The sequence below is a fragment of the Opisthocomus hoazin genome, chromosome 1 (assembly GCF_030867145.1).
Source record: "Opisthocomus hoazin isolate bOpiHoa1 chromosome 1, bOpiHoa1.hap1, whole genome shotgun sequence".
NCBI classification, from domain to species: domain Eukaryota; kingdom Metazoa; phylum Chordata; class Aves; order Opisthocomiformes; family Opisthocomidae; genus Opisthocomus; species Opisthocomus hoazin.
In genome coordinates this window covers 116,483,688-116,502,366 of record NC_134414.1, presented here as the reverse complement: position 1 = coordinate 116,502,366, position 18,679 = coordinate 116,483,688, and the positions used below count along the sequence as shown (strand labels likewise).

General features: G+C 38.4%; 1 protein-coding gene across 1 annotated transcript in view; it reads right to left on the bottom strand.

Moving 5' to 3' along the window:
- The window catches only part of SAMSN1 (SAM domain, SH3 domain and nuclear localization signals 1), a 78,812-nt gene extending 64,030 nt beyond the window's left edge, over positions 1–14,782 (bottom strand). Inside the window, exons 1-5 of the mRNA XM_075433781.1 lie at positions 14,748–14,782; positions 12,261–12,298; positions 10,728–10,814; positions 6,270–6,337; positions 1,375–1,443 (exon numbers count right to left, since the gene is read on the bottom strand). Coding sequence (XP_075289896.1) covers positions 1,375–1,443; positions 6,270–6,337; positions 10,728–10,814; positions 12,261–12,282 — 246 coding nt within the window. The 5' untranslated portion in view covers positions 12,283–12,298; positions 14,748–14,782. The remainder of the gene's footprint in view (positions 1–1,374; positions 1,444–6,269; positions 6,338–10,727; positions 10,815–12,260; positions 12,299–14,747) is intronic.
- Between the last annotated feature and the right edge of the window lie 3,897 nt (positions 14,783–18,679).

Below are 18,679 nucleotides of genomic sequence, written 5' to 3'. Positions count from 1 at the left end.
AAAGGTTAAATGTTGTGCGCTGGTTTCAGGCAATTGTCTTCTAGCTGTTTGAGTTATCTGGAATCTGGTATCTCTAATTGCTGCTGTCCAGAATATGAGAGAAGGAAATGCAGCGACAGAATATGCAGCACTACTGGTTGGACCAGTAATGTACACTGATTTGGAGTATGCTACTTCCTAGTACTTTCCTTCTCTGTGTAAGGGGAAGGATGTTCCAAGAGGAACTATGGGGGAATATTGAAGACCAGTGCACAGAGCAGTAAGTCTCCACTCATAAAAAGCTGTTCATTTAAAACACATGTAAAGACTTTAAAATTTCCCTCCCCTGTATGTTCTAGAGTCAGAGTATTTGCTCACTTGAACATTGTAGCTGTGCTCATGTTTTGCCCAATCTATAAGCAAAGCTATCTCTAAGGAAAGAATTCCCTCATGAACATGAATATTCTTTATTTCCCTGCTCATCGGGTTTTAGTCATGCAAAATCATGTCACACCACAAATAAAAATGAATTGTCTAAGAAGATAAATCACAGGCTGCCCTTTAGTCGCAAATAATTTGCATGAAGTGTGCATGAATACTTATGGAAAAAAATGTTTTAAAAATGTACTTATAAAAATGTATTAGAGAAAAAAAAGGCCTAAATTGTGTCTGATAAATTTTTTCCAGTTTATCCTAAGATATTCTAAATACCTTGGTAGTCTTTGCTCACTGAGATTTTATGAGGATTAACCTGGTGGCAGAAATACAGCAATTTGGAAGATAAGTGTAAAACACTCTTGGTCAGATTCCAGCAATCTCAGTCCTGTTAAGCACTCCCTTTCCTGGGTCTAACTGCATTAATTTCAATAAAAGTACTTGCACAGCGTGTCACTTCTCAGCATAAAGAGTTTAGTCACGGCAGAGTCTAATCTCTGTGATTTTTCCTCAACTGGTTTGCTTTTCCCAAAGAACTGCAATTACTTAATCATGACTACCTATGCCCTTAAATTCAGAGTACAGTGTAATAGTGAGAAGACAAAAACTACTGTATGTCTACTGGGTCAATGGTGCTATCATTATTGTACCACAGAAATTTTTGGAAAGTTTCAGTAATACCATTGCTGCACATAGTGAGTATTAACATAGTACATGATGACAGAGAACTTTCTGCTCTATTTATACAAAGAGTTAGTTCTGGAAAAATGCACTGACTTTGGATAAATTTTATGATTAATAATAATAATAAATTATCATGACTAATAACATGGGTATGGATAAAGATCTTTCAACTTTTGGGGAATCAACATACAGTGAAGAAAATCCTACTAAAAAGCAGGTTCTTCCAGGCTGCTAGCTGCTGATGAAGAAAAATGAACATTTTTCATGGCAACTCACTGTTTCACTGTTACCAGCCACAGTTGGATTGTGAACTCGTGGTGGAATCCACTGCTCATAGTTTATCACCTAGATGGTAAGAAAAGTAAAATAGAAAAAGTCCAACGTAAATAAGACGAATAAACATAATTAGCGTAGTTTCATTGAATACAGATTCAGAGCTCAGTAGTCTTTCAACCCAGTACTGTGTGCATGTGAAAGCACCAGCTGACACCTGTTGAAATCACTTTGATATTGACCTGTCTTAATTTTCTTAGTTGTCTGGGACTCAGTAACATTTTGGAGACATCACCGTGTATATGGTACAGCAGCAGAGCCATGCATGATATCATGGGATGCTTGGGTCTCATCCTAGATCTTGACGCTCTTTTCTCAAAGAGCAGGAAAGCCACAAAAGACTTTCCTTGACAGCAACCCCCCAGCTGAGGAGCAAGTGTCACTGATGTGTTGCTAAAGAGGGTCTTGTTCAGTTTGCTTCGTTTAGCCTGCGATGTTGAGCCACAAGGGTGTGAGTTTGAACTGGATCAAAAATGCAGAGAAAACGGGAGGATCCTCAGAACTAAGCAAAGACAAGACTATATACACACTTTCATCATCTGCCTATGATCCAGTTCTTAGTCACAGTGTCCTCATGATAGGAACACCATGAGCATACACTTTCCCTGGAGCACTGATGCAGTCCCTAGTGGACAAGCCTGACAGTGCTTATAGATTATCGGTGAAAGTAATGAACGCTAGCCTTTTTTCTTCATGAATATGAATGACACTTTGAAGGCTGAATGCAACCTAAGAATTTACATGAGAAATGAGGCATGAAACATTTTTGAAAATGTATTAGCCCAAAGACTGTATTACATCATATTTTATATCCTTTCCAATATGCTACAAAGAGTTTGAGTCATCAAGGGAGCCCTGCTAGATATCAACAAACAAGAACAAAGACATGAAAAATAAATGCAGAAAGTAAAGCTATTTTTTATGGTAAGGTACAATTATTACTGCGTTGCTCATGCTGTGTTCCTCAACCTGTACTTCTGTTCCAAGTCCCTTTTTCCAGCACTTACAGAATGAAATGAGCATCTATTTAGGAAATGAAGAGGGATTAAATTTTTTGTGAAGCACTCAAGGAAGCTTATTTGCTTTTGTTTTTCTTTTTTTCTTTTTTTTTTTTTTTTTTTGAGAAAGGTAAAAAGGCCTAAAACATTCATCTATTCTATTTACTCTTGCTTGTAATTTTGGCATTTCTATGTCACATAGAATCACAGACTGCCATAGAGCAGGTAAAACAGGAAGGCACCTCTGGGGATTGTCTAGTCTAACACCCTGCTGAGAGCAGGTCCACCAGAGCAAGTTGCATAGGTCCGTGCCCTGAAAGGTTTTGGGTATCTCCAAAGATGGAATCTACACAGCCTGTCTGGGAAGTCTCTTCCAGTGTTTGACCTCCTCTCACAGCAAAAAAGTACTTTTTTATTGTAAAATGAAATTTCCTGTATTTCAGTTTGTGCCCATTGCCTCTTGTCCTGTTACTGGGCACCACTGAGAAGAGTCTGACTCTGTCTTCTTTTCTCCCCCCATCAGGTGTTTGTACACATGTATCAGACCCCCCTGAGCCTTCTTTGCTCCATGCTGGACAGTCCCAGCTCTCTCAGCCTCTCCTCGTATGACAGATGCTCCAATTCCTTAATGATCCTTGTGGCCCTTTGTTACATGTATTCCAGTATTTTCCCTCTTTGTCTTGTACTGGAGAGGCAACAACTGGACCCAGTACCCATAAGTGCTGGGTCAGCTCACCACTGCTGAGCAGAGGGGAAGGATCACCTCCCTCGACCTGCTGGCAACACTCTGCCTAATGCAGCCTAAGAAGCTGTTGACCTTCTTTGCTCCAAGGCCACATCACTGGCTCATGGTCAACTTAGAATCATAGAATCATTAAGGTTGGAAAAGACCTCTGAGATCATGAAGTCCAACCGTCAACCCAACACCACCATGCCTCCTAAACCATGTCCTGAAGTGCAATATCTACACGTTTTTGAACACCTCCAGGGATGGAGATTCCACCACTTCCCTGGACAGCCTATTCCAATGCCTGGCCACTCCTTCAGAAAAGAATTTTTTCCTAATATCCCATCTAAACCTCCCCTGATGCAACTTGAGGACCCCCAGGACCTTTTCTGCAAAGCTGTTTTCCAGCCAGCTGGACCCCACCTTATATTGACAGAAGGGGTTATTCCTCCCAAGTTTCAGGACTTTGCACTTCCCTTTACTAAATTTTATGAGGTTCCTGTTTGCCCATTTCACCAGCCTGCTGAAGGTCTTTTGGTGGGCAAGCACAACTTTCTGGTGCATCAGCTACTCCTCCATGTCTTGCATTGACTGCAAATTTACGGAAGGTTCACTCTGTCCCATTGTCCAGGTGATTAATGAGGGTGACAAACAGTACTGGACTCAGGATCGACCCCTGAGGTAGACCACTAGGGACTGGTCTCCAGTGGGACTTTGAGCTATTAATCACATTCCCTTGAGCCCAGTAGTTCAACTTGTTTTCAATCCATCTCACTGTCCAGTTTTCTCATCTCTATTTCATTAGTTCATCCATGACGATGTTATGGGCGACAGTGTTGAAAGCCTTAGTAAGGTCAAGATGAACAACATCCACTGCTTTCCCCTCTTCACTCAAACTAATAATTTCATTGTAAGAGGTCCTCAGGCTGGTCAGGCATGATTTCCATTTCATAAATCCATGCTGACTAAGCCAAATCACCTTCTTGTCCTTCATATGTTTAGGAATAGTTTCCAGAAGTATTTTCTCCATCACATTCCTAGGGACTCAGGTAAGACTGACTGGCCTGCAGCTCCCCGGGTCTTCTTTCTGGCCCTCTTGAAGATAGGAGTGACATCCATGGCAGCTTACACTGCAGTTGTGTGTGCTATCCCGCCACATTTCTGTGATCTCAATGAGACTGCAGTCTTGCAACTGCATGCAGACCTCTAATTGCTCCTCTTTGTTCCCCATGCTGTGTATCACCATACAGGCACTTCATAAGGGCACTCATTAGTGCTGGCTTTGCAGAAGTGTGAGAGCTTCCCCTGTAATGCTGTTCTCTCAGCATTTCCTTATTTGTGTGCATAATGTGGTACAGCAATTGAAAACAGACATAATCAGACTATTTTGGAAGATCAAAAGGGCATTATATATATCTATGTTATTTTGATGATAATGAAAGCCAGAGGTAATAATCACTGAAATTCAAAATAATGTCATAAGAAATGAAATTTTTAAAAAGCAAGCTGTAAAAACCAAGTTCAATGGAATTTGGAGGTATCCAACTCTACAACTTGTTATTCACATGCCTCAAAAAGTATCTTCAGAAAATCAGAGAAGTCAAAAGTAGAACTTTGCTTTCAAAATAGGGTGAATGGTTCGTGGGGAGATGCTTTAACAGATATTAAGGAATCTTCTACTTTAAGCAAATATAGGCCTTATTCCCTATTATTTCTTCTTCCTTTCTTTCCTCCATATTCTATCATGGCTGGGGAATGACCTCTAGGATCTTAACCAGGAGTCAGCCCAGAGGCTGCTATGGCTGGATAAGGGCAGAGCCAGGGAACCCTCACACTAAAGGCAAGAACTTCTGTGGGAAGTCAAAGAATAATCTGAGAGAACAGAGAAAGAGAATGAGAGATGCAGAAGAGGAGAGTTCTTTTCTCCTTTCCTTCCTCCCCATCTGCCTTTTGGCAGCAGGGAGAGGAGGCAATCATGGGAACAAACTAACAATACAGAGACAGATAAAACCCTGAGGAAAAGCAGGAGAAACCTGGAACATACTGGTTTTAAAGTCACCAATACAGCCATCTGTCCTCTGATACATGGATCATTTGACTTGTCTTCTTTTTAAGCCAGATCATGTCTCTGGCCTACACTGGGGCTGAGCACTGCCTAAAGTCTGGGTCTTCACAGCTCTCTGTCTTATCTCAGATGCCTTCAGGGTGAAGCATGTACAGTTTTTTCTTTCTTTTAATCTAAACTTCCAAAGGGACTTCTGACATTGTATAGAAACAGCAGAGGAAACTCAGCTTGGAGCCTTTTGTAAAGTTTAATATTCACCTTAAATGTAATGTTCTTCTGCAAAGGAAAATTTACCATACTTTCAACTTTCAAATAATTTATTGTATTAATTCCTCATTTAGACACACATAGCCACACATATAGGTGTGTTTTAGACACTTTTAGTCAGATTCCCAAACTAGGTAGACTGTTGTGTCATGTGAAATCAGAAGAGCTAAGCTGATTTGCAACAGATGCAAACTGGCCCTTTAAGTAACATATTATCAGGGCAAACATTGGACTGGAAGTGGAATAAAAAGCAGTTATTCTAATTCCAGACCTACAAGTCCTTCTCTCCACCTCTCTGCTGCTCACCAGCTGATGGGTGGTTACCTACTTTTATGTTATTACTATTCTGCAAACCCAAGGGTCAGAATTCCTTGATTGCTTATACTAGTGAGATAACTCATGTAGTATTATGAAGATGAGATACAGAGTATGTTTATAGAAATTTAGAAAGGATTAGGATACATATGCCAATACGGATCGTGCAAGACTGATCTAAACACTTAGTATAGATCTTGCTAGGTACAATTCCAGTACATCAATTTAAAGAAATATATTTTGTCAGGAAAAGAAAAAGTTTTCCATGTATTAAAACCCATATGGTCTGCATAATGAAAATGGTGCATAACTAAGGTAGTCACCAGTGTCTGCTTTTAAACTCGGCTTCTAAAATACACAGGCATGAGCATGAAGTTTAGGCTAGGCAAATACTGAATGGTAGCAAGAAATATGCATTTCATTTGAATGAAATTTTAAATTCTGAAAATAAGAGTAGTTCTTTCACCTGGCATGTGGTTTCTTCTATCTTCTTCCCTTGCAGCAAAAGTAGCCCATCACCAATAACATTATCTTCTGTGAATTATGACAAAAAAAAAGAAAACATGCTTTAAAATGTTATGTATTAAGTTATTCTGAGGAGTATCATGGGAATTGCACTTGATGCTCCGAGCTGATATTTTGACTCTCTGAATTTATTCTTGTATCATTTCTGTATACATTTTATCTCAAACTGCTTTGAAGTAAGACTACAGAACAAATTGGCAAACCCACTAAAGTAAAGAAAACTCATTCATGCTTACTTCTTCATCTGTACTTAGTCCTCAGTTTACCAACCCAGAATCCCACCAAGTGCTTCCTTTTGCCCTTCTGATTTACACCAGAAGAGTGTGGAACATTAATTTACAAATTAAGCCCCTGGGCAAAAATGATCTTTTCAGTTGAGCTCTGTTTATCTTAGCTTAGATTAGAAATTGCTTTCAAAGGATGAATATCCTCCCATTTCTTCCAAGAAATTAATGCTTTGCATGGGAAGAGTATTTACCTTCATTACAAAGATGATTAATAGTAGGTCAAACAACTCTTTGAAAAGTTTAGTTTTAGTAAGTTGACTTAGAAAGATCTACTCTTACTCCCACTTTTAACAGAAAACATCCACCATTACACTACTGTAGAAAGGCCCTAGCAATTAGACTTCATTAATGCAGATATCAGAGGCACTGAGTTATTTTGCAGAAAAAAACACAAATACAAAAAAATGGTCTGCTAATCACAACCCAAAATGCTATCCTGTATTTCCAGTGTTACCAGAAACCAGTAGGAATGTGTTGTCTTTTTTTTCTCTCATGAATCCTAATGTGGCCTCCTTACCACTGCTGAGCAATACCTTACAACGTGAGTAATTCTTCTGTTTGCAAAAGGACAGCTAACTTCTCTTACAGATTCACAAAGGCTAACTGTAGGCAGGTGAGACTGATTGCATTGTTTTGTCTACAATCAACAGAAAAAGAATAATAAATTCAGTGACTGAGATTCTTCAGCTATCACATGAAAAAAGTGTTTGAACATGACCACGCAAATTTATATTCAAAGAGTTAGGTGAGATCCCAGTCCTCAAAATGCCTGTGCTTATATTGGAACCAAATGAGACCACAACATGTGTAAAGCCAGCCAAAACCCCTCTAAACTCATGTGAGTGAAACAGTTAAAGGGCTGTAAGTTAGCACATAAATATTCATGTTATTTTTAAAGCAAATTCTGAATCAAGACTTTTTTAGGATTATTATTTTTTCTAAAAGAAAATCATCTGTGAACAAAAATTGCAACACAATAACAAAGAAACTTCCTTATAATTTTGCATTCTTAAAACTCACAAATTACAATGTAGGCATCAGACAAAAAAAAAAAGCAACACTCTTTTCGTATCCTAGTTACTCCTAGAAACCATAGCTCAACTTCATAGAAAACCCCATCAAACAATTTCCTTTATTTGCCATGTGCGTCAACAGGAAGAGGAAAAATGCGTCACCAGATTTTATTGCATGACTGTGCCTTTGGAGGCTTCTGTAAGAGCTTCTATTATTATAGGACAGTGTCTTTCTTCTACAGACTTGATGGTTACAAGAAAACCAAAAGCTTTTCCAAAAAGTATGTTACATTCCAAAATCTAATGTGACTGACCAGATTTTAAGATGTCTCAAGCACCCGCAAATCACCTTGAAGTCACTGAGGGTGAGGTGTCTGACAATCCAGTTGTTTGCTTAAATATAGAGCTAGCTGGTCTTCTAGAGGCAGCATAACTGATGTCAAGCTGTGCGTATGCAACACCAGTTTCACATAACTGGGTTGTTTCTGGTCCTCAGGCTAATTTGTTTTCATCTCTTGCAGGCACCTCTGCACACCGTGCCCCTGTGCTCTGTAAGCTTACTCTAAAACTGAAGTCTAGCAGTGTTCAGTCCTGTGCCCACAAGTCCTCTTACAGTCTCTTCCAAAATAGTATTATGTGGTAGCTGTTTGCAGGTGAATCACAAAGAACTGTGGGACAATAGATAATGAACTTAGCCTGAAAGACTACTTAGAGTGACACTGTTTTTAATGTAATTTTGGTCAAAATTAAATGAACAATGGCAAGTTATTCAAGCAAATCTTAGTGGTCTCAACCATGATCTTTTTTGCTAGCCATAATAACAGGCACCCACAGTACTATTAAATCTTGCTTAAATCAGCTGTCCAATCCACTGAAATATGGAATAGGGTATATGGGTAAAAAAAACAACCACCAAACAAACACACAGAAGATGTATTGTTCTTCTGTAAGCTGCGGTGCTCTTTTCTTCTGACAACAGGTACCAGTCCCTTTACTGTGGAGTGAATTAGAAGCAGCGGAGAATTATGTCCACTGACTCTGAGAAGTGTCAGCTCTTTTCTGTTTGCCTCCATAATGCTCTTTCATGGAAGACCAATGACTGTGACTTGCAATAATTAACTTTTTCAACAATGATATTTTTGACTGGCAAAGCTGGTACTGATGATTTCAAATTGAGTTTGTGAGCAAAGACAGGTACTCCCGCTATTGTGTCCATGGGATATATAACTTTTTACTGCCTTATCAGTCTGGAAAAGTGATTTTTGTAGAGGTTATACACAGAGCAGCGTTAAGGACCTAATCCAAAGACTGCCAGTGTCAGTGGGTGTCTTTTCATTGACTTCAGTGACTTGGATGATGTCTGTGAGTACAGATCTGAAGTAAGCAGAGAACCCTATGCTGGCCACCACACATGGTTTATTATATCTAACAGAAATTCATATTATGCAATAGACTTGCAGACCTTGAAGGATTATCTCTGTTAAGAGAAAGGTTTGAGCAATAGTGACAAATTATCTTGATCAATAGCGATACACTGTAAATCTCCCTGCAATGGTTTTCACCACTGTGTGAAGGCAACTTCCCTTCAAATAATTTTATTGCGATTGGGGAAAGGGAGATTTTTATTTGGCTGCCAGCTTTGCTTCCTGTTCCCTTTGGGCCCCTGCCCTTCAATTACAACACTTGTCAGCTTTTAAAATGTGCACTGCTTGTTTTGCATGCTTTGGATATTTAAAAGGGTGAAAAAAGGCTTGAGTCTTTTCTAGACTCTGGAGGAAGGTCAAAAAGTTCTGTTTTCTCATTCCTTTTTCCACCTCCAGACTGGCAGCCTCTGGACTAATTTGAGGAATCATTCCAAAGTCGTTTTGGTTAAAAGCAAGACTTGTCTAGAGAGAAATGCCTCATTTTTCTCTCACCTGTCATTACAACCTTTTCGCTTGCAAGCCAATGAGACTCACTGAATGTCCCTTTTGCTCTCATCTGTTCATAACAATAGTAGAGTTCCTTTAAATTTTCCTGTCACCTCTTCTTTCTGGTTCTGGTTCCAAGAAATCCAATTTGCCCATACATGGATAAATACAATAGGTGTTGTAATTTCAGATCTGTTTTCCAAGCATTGAAGAGTTTATCTTCAAGTGCTGAAGTGAATGAAATCCAGCGGGAAAGCTGGTGCCCTGTCCTGTGCTTTTTCTGGCATATCCAGGTGACAGTGGACTCTCCTAACAGCAGATGATGTCTAGACCGCTTGTACAGCAGATATTAAAAGTTAAGACAACAGCTGTCTTCCCACTTTGTTGGCTTAAGAGGAGAGCAAAACACACCTCCACTTTAATTTCACATATCTGGGTGTCTCTTTCTGCTGAATCTTGTCTGGTTTAGTCAGATTAGGCAACTAGGATGGATTTACCTTGACTTTAAAAAGCACAAATACAAACTCCATTCCTGGAAGCAGCGTTCAGCAGATTATCAAAGCATTTTGTGTTTTAAAAGCCCAGTTTATATTTAAATAGACAAAGTGACTGCTCACTTGTTATTTTTCACAGTTATTTTAGTGAGTTTGTACTGATCAACTCTTAAACAGTGTCACTAGTAATTTCCCATGTATTAGCTGTAACATTGTTTCAATAAAGTTGGTCAAAACAGGTTTAGAATCAGAATTGGACAAAACAATTACCTACAAAATTGTGCCAAATCTCTTTTGCACCTGTCACAAGATTTTTTTTCTGTGAAAAGTTATTATTTCCCTGTTCAGTACCTGGAGCAGTGTAAAGTATACAGTGAACATGGATTCCTACTATAGGCTGATTTTGCAGTTAGCAAGCCCTATACAACACAACAATGGCAATTCACTGTACCGCAAGCCTTCTTTGGCCTGTTTACTACAGACTAAATCGTTCACTGAGTGTGTTCTTAGTTTCCCAGTTCTAAGGTAACTTTATTTTTACTACCTTTTTTTCCCCTTGAGGACAAGATAAATCTCAAAAGGACTCGACAAATTATTTAGCTAGATTACTGGTGAAAAATTAGAAATTTTCCTAGGCGCCCTTTAAAATACTTTGCAAAAAATGCAAAATCAGCTGAAATATGTTTAGCAATTACCTTCAAGCTGACAGTGCCTTCTGATGTACGAATCATTCTCTGGCTTTCTGGAATCCTGCCAAAGCGTGCCATTCGCATTTTTCCTGTCTAAAGTAAAAGCACAGAGAGCAGTCACCTGAATTCGTAGCAAACGTGAAATAGCAGGAAACTCTATAAAAACAGCATCAGAATGCAAATCAAACAAGGTTGCTGAACACTGTAGCTGCTGCTCAAACACAGAAATGAACTGAGGATTTCACAAAATAGGGAATTTGATGGATGGATGGTATTTATTGTGGGCAGACTTCAAATTTGATCATCTTTTGCTGCTGTCTAATATCTCAAGTATTACTGCTAAAACATGATCAGAATGATAGTTATCTTAACCCTGGTTTTAAGACCTAGGAACCCACAAAATATCTGTGCCTTTACTTTGCTTCCAGGAACTGTATAAATATTATTTAATTTTGCAGTTAACCAGCTAGTGTGTTAGCAAGAAAGGTGCCCACATCGATATGATACATGCTCCAAGGCTGGTGCTGTCTCAGCTTGAATGGGAGAAACTAGGTTCACTTGAGAACAAGATCCTGCTGTTCTATTGTTTTCTCAGTGAATTTCAAAGCACTCATGCTTCACAGCATAATGATAACTATAAAGTTTTTGTGCTTTCTGGATTTGGGGGGGGGGGGGTGTTAATGCTAGGTTTCAGTTTATGTCAGAAAATTTTCTTTGTGAAAGCACTTGCCAATTCTGTCAAGTGCTGGGAATTCATCACAGCCTGGATGCTGCAGAGCAAATGATACCATTCTGCATGAAAGTCTTCCCAGCACAGGGCTACAGAATGGAGTCTTAACATGGGGAACTTTCCAGCTATCTCACACGCATTGTTATGAAAGATAGCTGCATTGTTACAGGCAGATATAATAACCTCTTTAGTCAGTAAGGGATAGATACAACAACTAAACCCAAACTCCAGAGAATAAATAATAGAATCGTAACAGGAAATTCTCACTGAACAAAATAGTAACTTTTACTTCTTAAGAAACTGATGATTATCTCCTACAGAGGATTTACAAAATAGAATTCATTTAATCACAAGTGTGCATAATAGCATGCAGTGTCAACATGGGTTGAAACCCACCCCACACCCCCACTCTGAAATTCTTCTTTGGTGAACTTGTTTGTGAAAGCTGAAGTAAATTAGTTTAACATTTGAATGGGCAGGGACATGAAGTTTATAACATCAGAGATATTTCAATATTTTATTGAAATGATTCGAAGAAACACCAGACATGCTGAGTATTTCTTGTGCTGTCTCATAGTAGGTTCTTTAAATCTCAGTTTAGTTTCTATGTTTAATTAGTTTGTTTTCAATATCTACCTAAAATGTGTCTGTGGATAGCGTGGAGAGGGGGAAATATATTGGTAGCTTAACTGTACATTTTCCTTTCCTTTGTGTTTGCTCCAACAGCTGTAAGGCAAACCGGAGCCTTAATTAAAGATGGCTCTGTGAGATTAGCAAGTATACACTAAATGATTTAAGCAGTTACTAACCAAATGCTTCATTTTCAGACATGGACTTCTGGATGGATCTAAAAGAATTAAAAGAATTTACCATTAGCTGAAAGTCAGAATGAAAAACGAAAGCACATTTAATCAAATATGGATATTTTTAACCTAATTCTTCAAAGCAGGGCACAGGGATTTAGCTGTGCAATTCCCACTGGCTTTAATTGGAGTTACTTGGCTTTTCTCATTCACCCAATCATCTACTCCCACGTGCCACACAGAGCTCTGAAAGCTTCTGAGTTTTCATTCTGTAATAACATGTTGTTCAAGTTTCTTTTTGGAATAAAGAATCCATGACTGAATCATTGAACCCCTCAGGAAGAAAATAAGAGACACTTTTCTTTGGACATGAGCTGAAGTGCCCTACAACTTTTAGAAATTATTGTTCAATGACATAATAATGGACGGAACCAAAGAGCTAAGTATGAACATACCAACCCCACAACCTGGAGTGACATTTTATTGCCCACATAAAACTTGAGCTTTTTGCACATTTACATCAAGGAAGAGTCATAACTCATGCTTTCATCTGTGGTCAGTGGTTTATGGATGATGGCTTAAAGAATATACTAACTTAACAGAAGAAAAAGTAATCCTTACTTTAACAAAGATTTACCCTGTAGATTAATTCATTTCACTTTTTCCATAAAAAAAGCAATGGACAGTAATTGATGAGCTAGATGGTGAAGCTAGAAGATTGTACTAGATGAGACCAGAGACTCTCTAATCTGTGACAATGAACAGCAAAAGGGAAAGAGCACAAAAATTTAGATCCATCTCCCAACTTCAGACAAGTAGGTACTGAAGGTTTTGCTAAGCAAGAGAGTGCAACAGAACTATTGTTTTTTAAGGAACTGGTCCATAAGCACTAGTTCCTTTCGAAACCACTTGGGTTTTTTGCTTCCAGAGTTCCACAGTTTAGTTTCTACTGTCTAAACAAGGCATAGTTCTGTTTATATTATTCCTGCTACGGTGTTTCATTTGGTGCTTCCTTGTTGACCTGTTCTAAGAAAAAGACAATAATTCATCATTCACTTTCTCCGTATCTACAGAAAAGGCCAATGTGAAAATTTCTGCATTATCAGTGTGGGTATCATGCCAGGACAGTGATGGCTGGATGCTCTCGAGGAAATGATTTTCATTACAAAATTTTTTCATGTTGAGTGAAATTATTTTCATCCAGTTTACTATTTTTCTATATTGATTAGTGAAATGATCTAGACAACCCTTCTAAGTTCTCATAATTAATTTAGAATGGGATTAGTTTTAGAATAGAATAGTGTTCTTTGCATTGTAAGATTTGACACTGTAGCTATAGACTACTATTTCTATTCCTAGGGCAGACTTACTTCTGATCTAAGCAGGAGACTCTTGGGCAGCTAGGTGACTGCATTCAATAGAGCTGGGCAGGGTAAATTTTGGGTAAGACCTACATAGTATTTTGGCTTCCTTAAAAGTATTAAAGAATGATGAGAAAACACTGAACAATAATAGGGTTACGCCTGTATTTTGGTTAATGTAATTTTGGGAGCATATTCACAGGACTCTGGCTGGTCAGAAATAACTGAGAATTCACTGTGTTTGCAGCTGATAAGTTACTAGTGTTTTTATCAGATGACCAGTAATAGATTAAAACTGTTACTTAAGACAAAGGATCTCTTGATTTTCTTTGAAATCATCATCTGTTTTGAAATTTCTTAGCAACAGACATAGATAGCATTGATAACACTGATGTTCTGAATTTAGTGGAGCCCTGCCTAAAAATGAAAAAAAAGGAAATAAAAAAAAAAAAAGTCCTGGGATTTTCATGTCTGTCACAGCCAGACAGATAAGATCTGTCTCTATCATTCCATTAGGCAGGATTTCAGATTTCGTCTGAAGGGGACCACTTCAGTAATGCAATAGCCTTCAACCTGAAGCCAAAAAAGAATTTTCAAAATAAATTCCTTTGCTTAAAAATATATATTAATCATTCGCCCAAACCATAGCATTTTGTCTTAACAAATGGATGCAAAGCATGCTGCTGTCATAAATATACTTGATAAAATACAGTCTGACCTGCTTTATCTGAATCATTGTGCAAACTAATTTTTTACTTGGATTAAAAATACAAACAAAAAACTCTTCAGGAGATTATCAGGTCAATGGTACAAACACGCTATAAAATAGGTTACCACTTCAATCTTTCAGAAAAGCAGACATATGGTTAAACCAAGCTCAGATTAACTGCATTTGATTTTAGCTGTCCTGGTTCTGATATTTTGGAAGAAAGCTTTATGTGTACGAAAAAATCATGGCAAAAGAGCTTTAGTAATGCATTACAAGCTTGTTACTTGCTTTCCAACTGCAACATTAATAGATGTACTCTATGAGAATTAAAGCAACATTGGTAAACATTAATAAAACAACAAGAAAGAAAGGTACAGACAAATATAGTGACGCTGTGTAGACCTCAAACTGGTCTCAACTTACTTTCTTTTTTTGGTCACTGTGTTCTCAAAGTCAGGAAATTCCTTTTAAAAAGATAGAGAAAAAAAATCTATGAAAATCAAAAATGTTTAATACAAATGTAATATTTTCCTCACTGGAAAGACACTGAAAGATCTACTTTTGATGTGTGTTTTTAATATCCACTAACATTTCCAATCTTTCTTTTTCCAACAGCTGAAGCTGTGGAGTTCACAGTGGAGCACAGAATATATGTAGTTATGTGCCCTGACTTTAGGAGACTTCCATATCCATGGCTCCCAAGAAGGTGACAACTGTAATACCTCTGAAAAAAGCAGAGAACAGTACTCTTACCACAAGAATGAATATCGTATTTCTTCCATAGCATGATTCTTTGAAATTAAGATAAAGTACCCACACATTACAATGGAATGTGGCTTTCTGAGGGACACAGAAGGATGCCGACTTTGTAGCCCTGTTACACGCAGAGGAGTGTGGAATAGGGCAGGAAACTGCAAGTAAAACTGAAGGTGTGCAAGTTGGCCAGGCAAAGCTCTGCAGGGCACCAAAACAGAATCAAGCACTGGCCTGGAGGCAAGATCACGCAGCCCCCAGGGCCCACATGATATGAATCCTGACAAGATGTGGGAAGGAAGAGTTACGTGGGTGTTGAAAGAGCTGAACAAAAGGGTGCCTCACTCTGCAAGTGATGCAAAAACATCTCGCTGCATCTTCACTGTCGCGGTTACCCTGGGACTTCAAGTTAATTTTAACTCTAAGAAAACCTGAGGTTGTCATGCTAGGACAGGAGAGATCTCTGATCCCTATAGTATTTTGATATCTCCTGAGACAGAATATCAAAGCACTGTATCATGTTCATATCTATTTCTTCCAGCCTGGAAAGCAGAAACTGGGATAAAAATGTCCGTGATGAAAGCTACTTCAATCTGCTGTGACCCAAGAGACATTAAAAAAAAAACCCAACCCCCATTCATTATTTTATAAATATGAAAACTTCAGTGTATGGACCTATTTCTCATATTCTTATGTTTAATTTATTTCCTTTGTGTAATACTATCTACATCTGCATGGCTTTGACCACAGTAATTTAAAAATGTCATTCAGGTTGCATAATGAAAAGCCAAAACATGTACTACATAAAACGGTGTAAGTGCATAATTGAGTATTTTATATTTTTACCCTCCTCTTGGTAAAACTCATCATAGAATTTTTTGTTAAGCTTCTTCATGAAAGTGCATTAAGAAAAGGCTGTTTTACTACACTGAGTTTATTTTAGCTGAGTGTAGGAGGTCGTGTTGGTAGCTGGACATTTGTGAATGCTAATAATTGTACATGGTTTCCACAGAATTCTTTTTTTTGCATGCGTAGATTTGTTCATAGAAGCTGTGTGCGAATTAAAAGAGTATACAGAATTTATCAGCTACTTTGAAAGACTGCAAGTGATATAAGACAAATTTCTTGCTGCAAAAAAAATTCAGTGTTTCAGTCTTGGGACAAATCTTTTTGATAGGTCTAAAGAAATGACTAGATGAGATGCACGACACAGAGAAGTTGAAAAATGTTGGAAAAGTGATTTTAAGGCTGTCTTAAAAAGGTAGTGTCAACATCTCATTAAAAATATCAAATATTTGATTTCAAAGAGGCTAGTTAAAGGAAACATTACGTGTGGAGGTCAGAGACCAAAGGATACTGTAAGTTAGAATCCGTATACGATCCAGGGAAAAATTTGAGACAGGGCCCTCTCTAAACCTCAGTGTGACCACATACCTGGAAAGGCTATTAATTCATGTCTTCACATGCCAAACACCTGGTGTGGAACATCAAACATAGAATTAAAAGTCTAATCTTTTGTTCCATAATTTGAAACCAGTGCTTCAGCATCAATTTCTCAGAATCCAGCAAAAGGTGCATGTCTGGCATTACCTCATACATTGAGGTAATACTGGTGTGAGTTCACTGGATATCATGGGATGCAGTGCCACAATGAAATACGACAGTGGGTTTAAATGGCCACTTAAAAATGGCACCTGTTGTTCGACACACCTCTTCCTGCTGTGTCTGAATGAGTTGGCTAAATTGGGGTAAAAGAATAAATAACTCTTGTTTGTACTTTTTTTTTAAAGTATCTTTCAGTATTTGACTACATTAAAAATCATATGTAACTTCAATTTGAAACTAGAAATCAAGCCATTTTAAAAACATGCTTTATCTTGGGATGTAAATTCATGTTCATCTAGACTCTCCACTCCACATTCTCCAAAGTGAATTATTACCTTGTTTATGGGAACAATTCTTTCCTTCCCTATCCCAAATATGAACACTCTGTTTCCCAAAACCAAACTGCACATGTAGAAACTCAGCATTGTGAAATTGTTAATAAAGTCCCTTTCTCCCTGCTTTTATCTAATAACTCTCAATTAAAGAATTGAATGAGTCCGTCTGGTGTTTACAAGCTGGCTGAGAAAGCTAGAGCTCCTGTGTCTGTGAAGGCTTGCAAACAGGGAAACGATCTTTTCAGATACCTAGCCCTCTTCTTTCCCTCACTGGAATCAAATGCCAATTGTAACACTATAGATTAAAGCAGGTATCATGACTGATTGTGATTTTCCTGGCAATAACTTAGAAAGACTGATAAATCTGGCACTTTTCAGATATACAGGGTAGTCGATCATATCACAGTCAGCAGTTGAAAAATATGTGGATCTCATGACATTTGGTGATTGCAATCTGACAGGAAATATACGAAAATAGTTTTAATACTGAAGACTCTTTTCTTGAGAAGTTTAAGACAGCTCATGAGGTAGAAGATTGTAACACCAAGCTACAAGAGGTAGAAATTCAGTTTCCCAGTTAATAGCATAGTTAAGGCAAAGAGCACCCATATGTTTCATTACTGTTAGCTGCCAACTGTTTCTGAGGAAGACCTGATTCCGCTTTGCTATGTATTAGGTTCAAAAACAATCCAAAAATCTATTTCTGTTCTTCCTCTCTGAGAATATTACTGAAGCTGAGCAACAGGCAAAGTAAGCGAAAAGTTAACAGGCCAGTTCCCTGAGAAGATTAAAATCAAAAGTGTATATAACAGGCACAAGGCAGTACCACACGAACTCAGAGTGGGAGCAATCCAGGCAAAACATTTTGTGTACTAAATAGGGCTTCTATGTTATGTGAAGAAGAATGGTGTACATGAAAGAGAGATTGTTCTGCATCCATGATCTGTCATTTGGACAAATATTTGGCCAGGAGCAAAAACAATCATGGTTCAAAACGTGCCCAAAGAGTATGTTCACTGAATTATGTCCTGCACAGCTTCAGTGATCACAGTACCCTGCATTTGCCATGTCTCCGGGAGGGTGTCACAGCCGAACTATGGTTAGGACAAATCACAACAGACAAGATAACTGCAAGAAAATAACTACCTTGCTGCAGTACACAGAAAAATTTCCTTTATCTCTAGCCTCCCTCTTTTAAGTGGAGGGGAGCAGACCTTGAACGCCTGCCCTGTTGATATCCAAATTTGTACAGAAAAAAAGAAGGGGGCAAAGCCTCCTGAGAAGAATATGTGCCCTGCCAGGCTGCTCCACTCTGAGGAGATCTAACAGCTCTGTGGAAGCTGCATGGCCATGTTTGAGCCGACCATTTAAACATTCACTCAAGCCCATACCTACTTAGCAGTGCACTTAAGTACGTGCATTACTGAATAATGATAGATGGCTGAATCAGGGCCTGAGGGACCCAATAATGTTCAGAATTTATCATGCTGTGGGGGCCGCCCTGCAGCCTGGAACCAAGTGACGGAATTAAAAATGGGAGAGAAGTACAAATGGGCTCAGTTAATAAGCTTAACGGCTTCATCCAAGGTGTAGGTCTAATAACTCACATGCTAGAAATAGCAGATAAGATTACACATATTCCTTTGGCCTTAGCAGCATTTT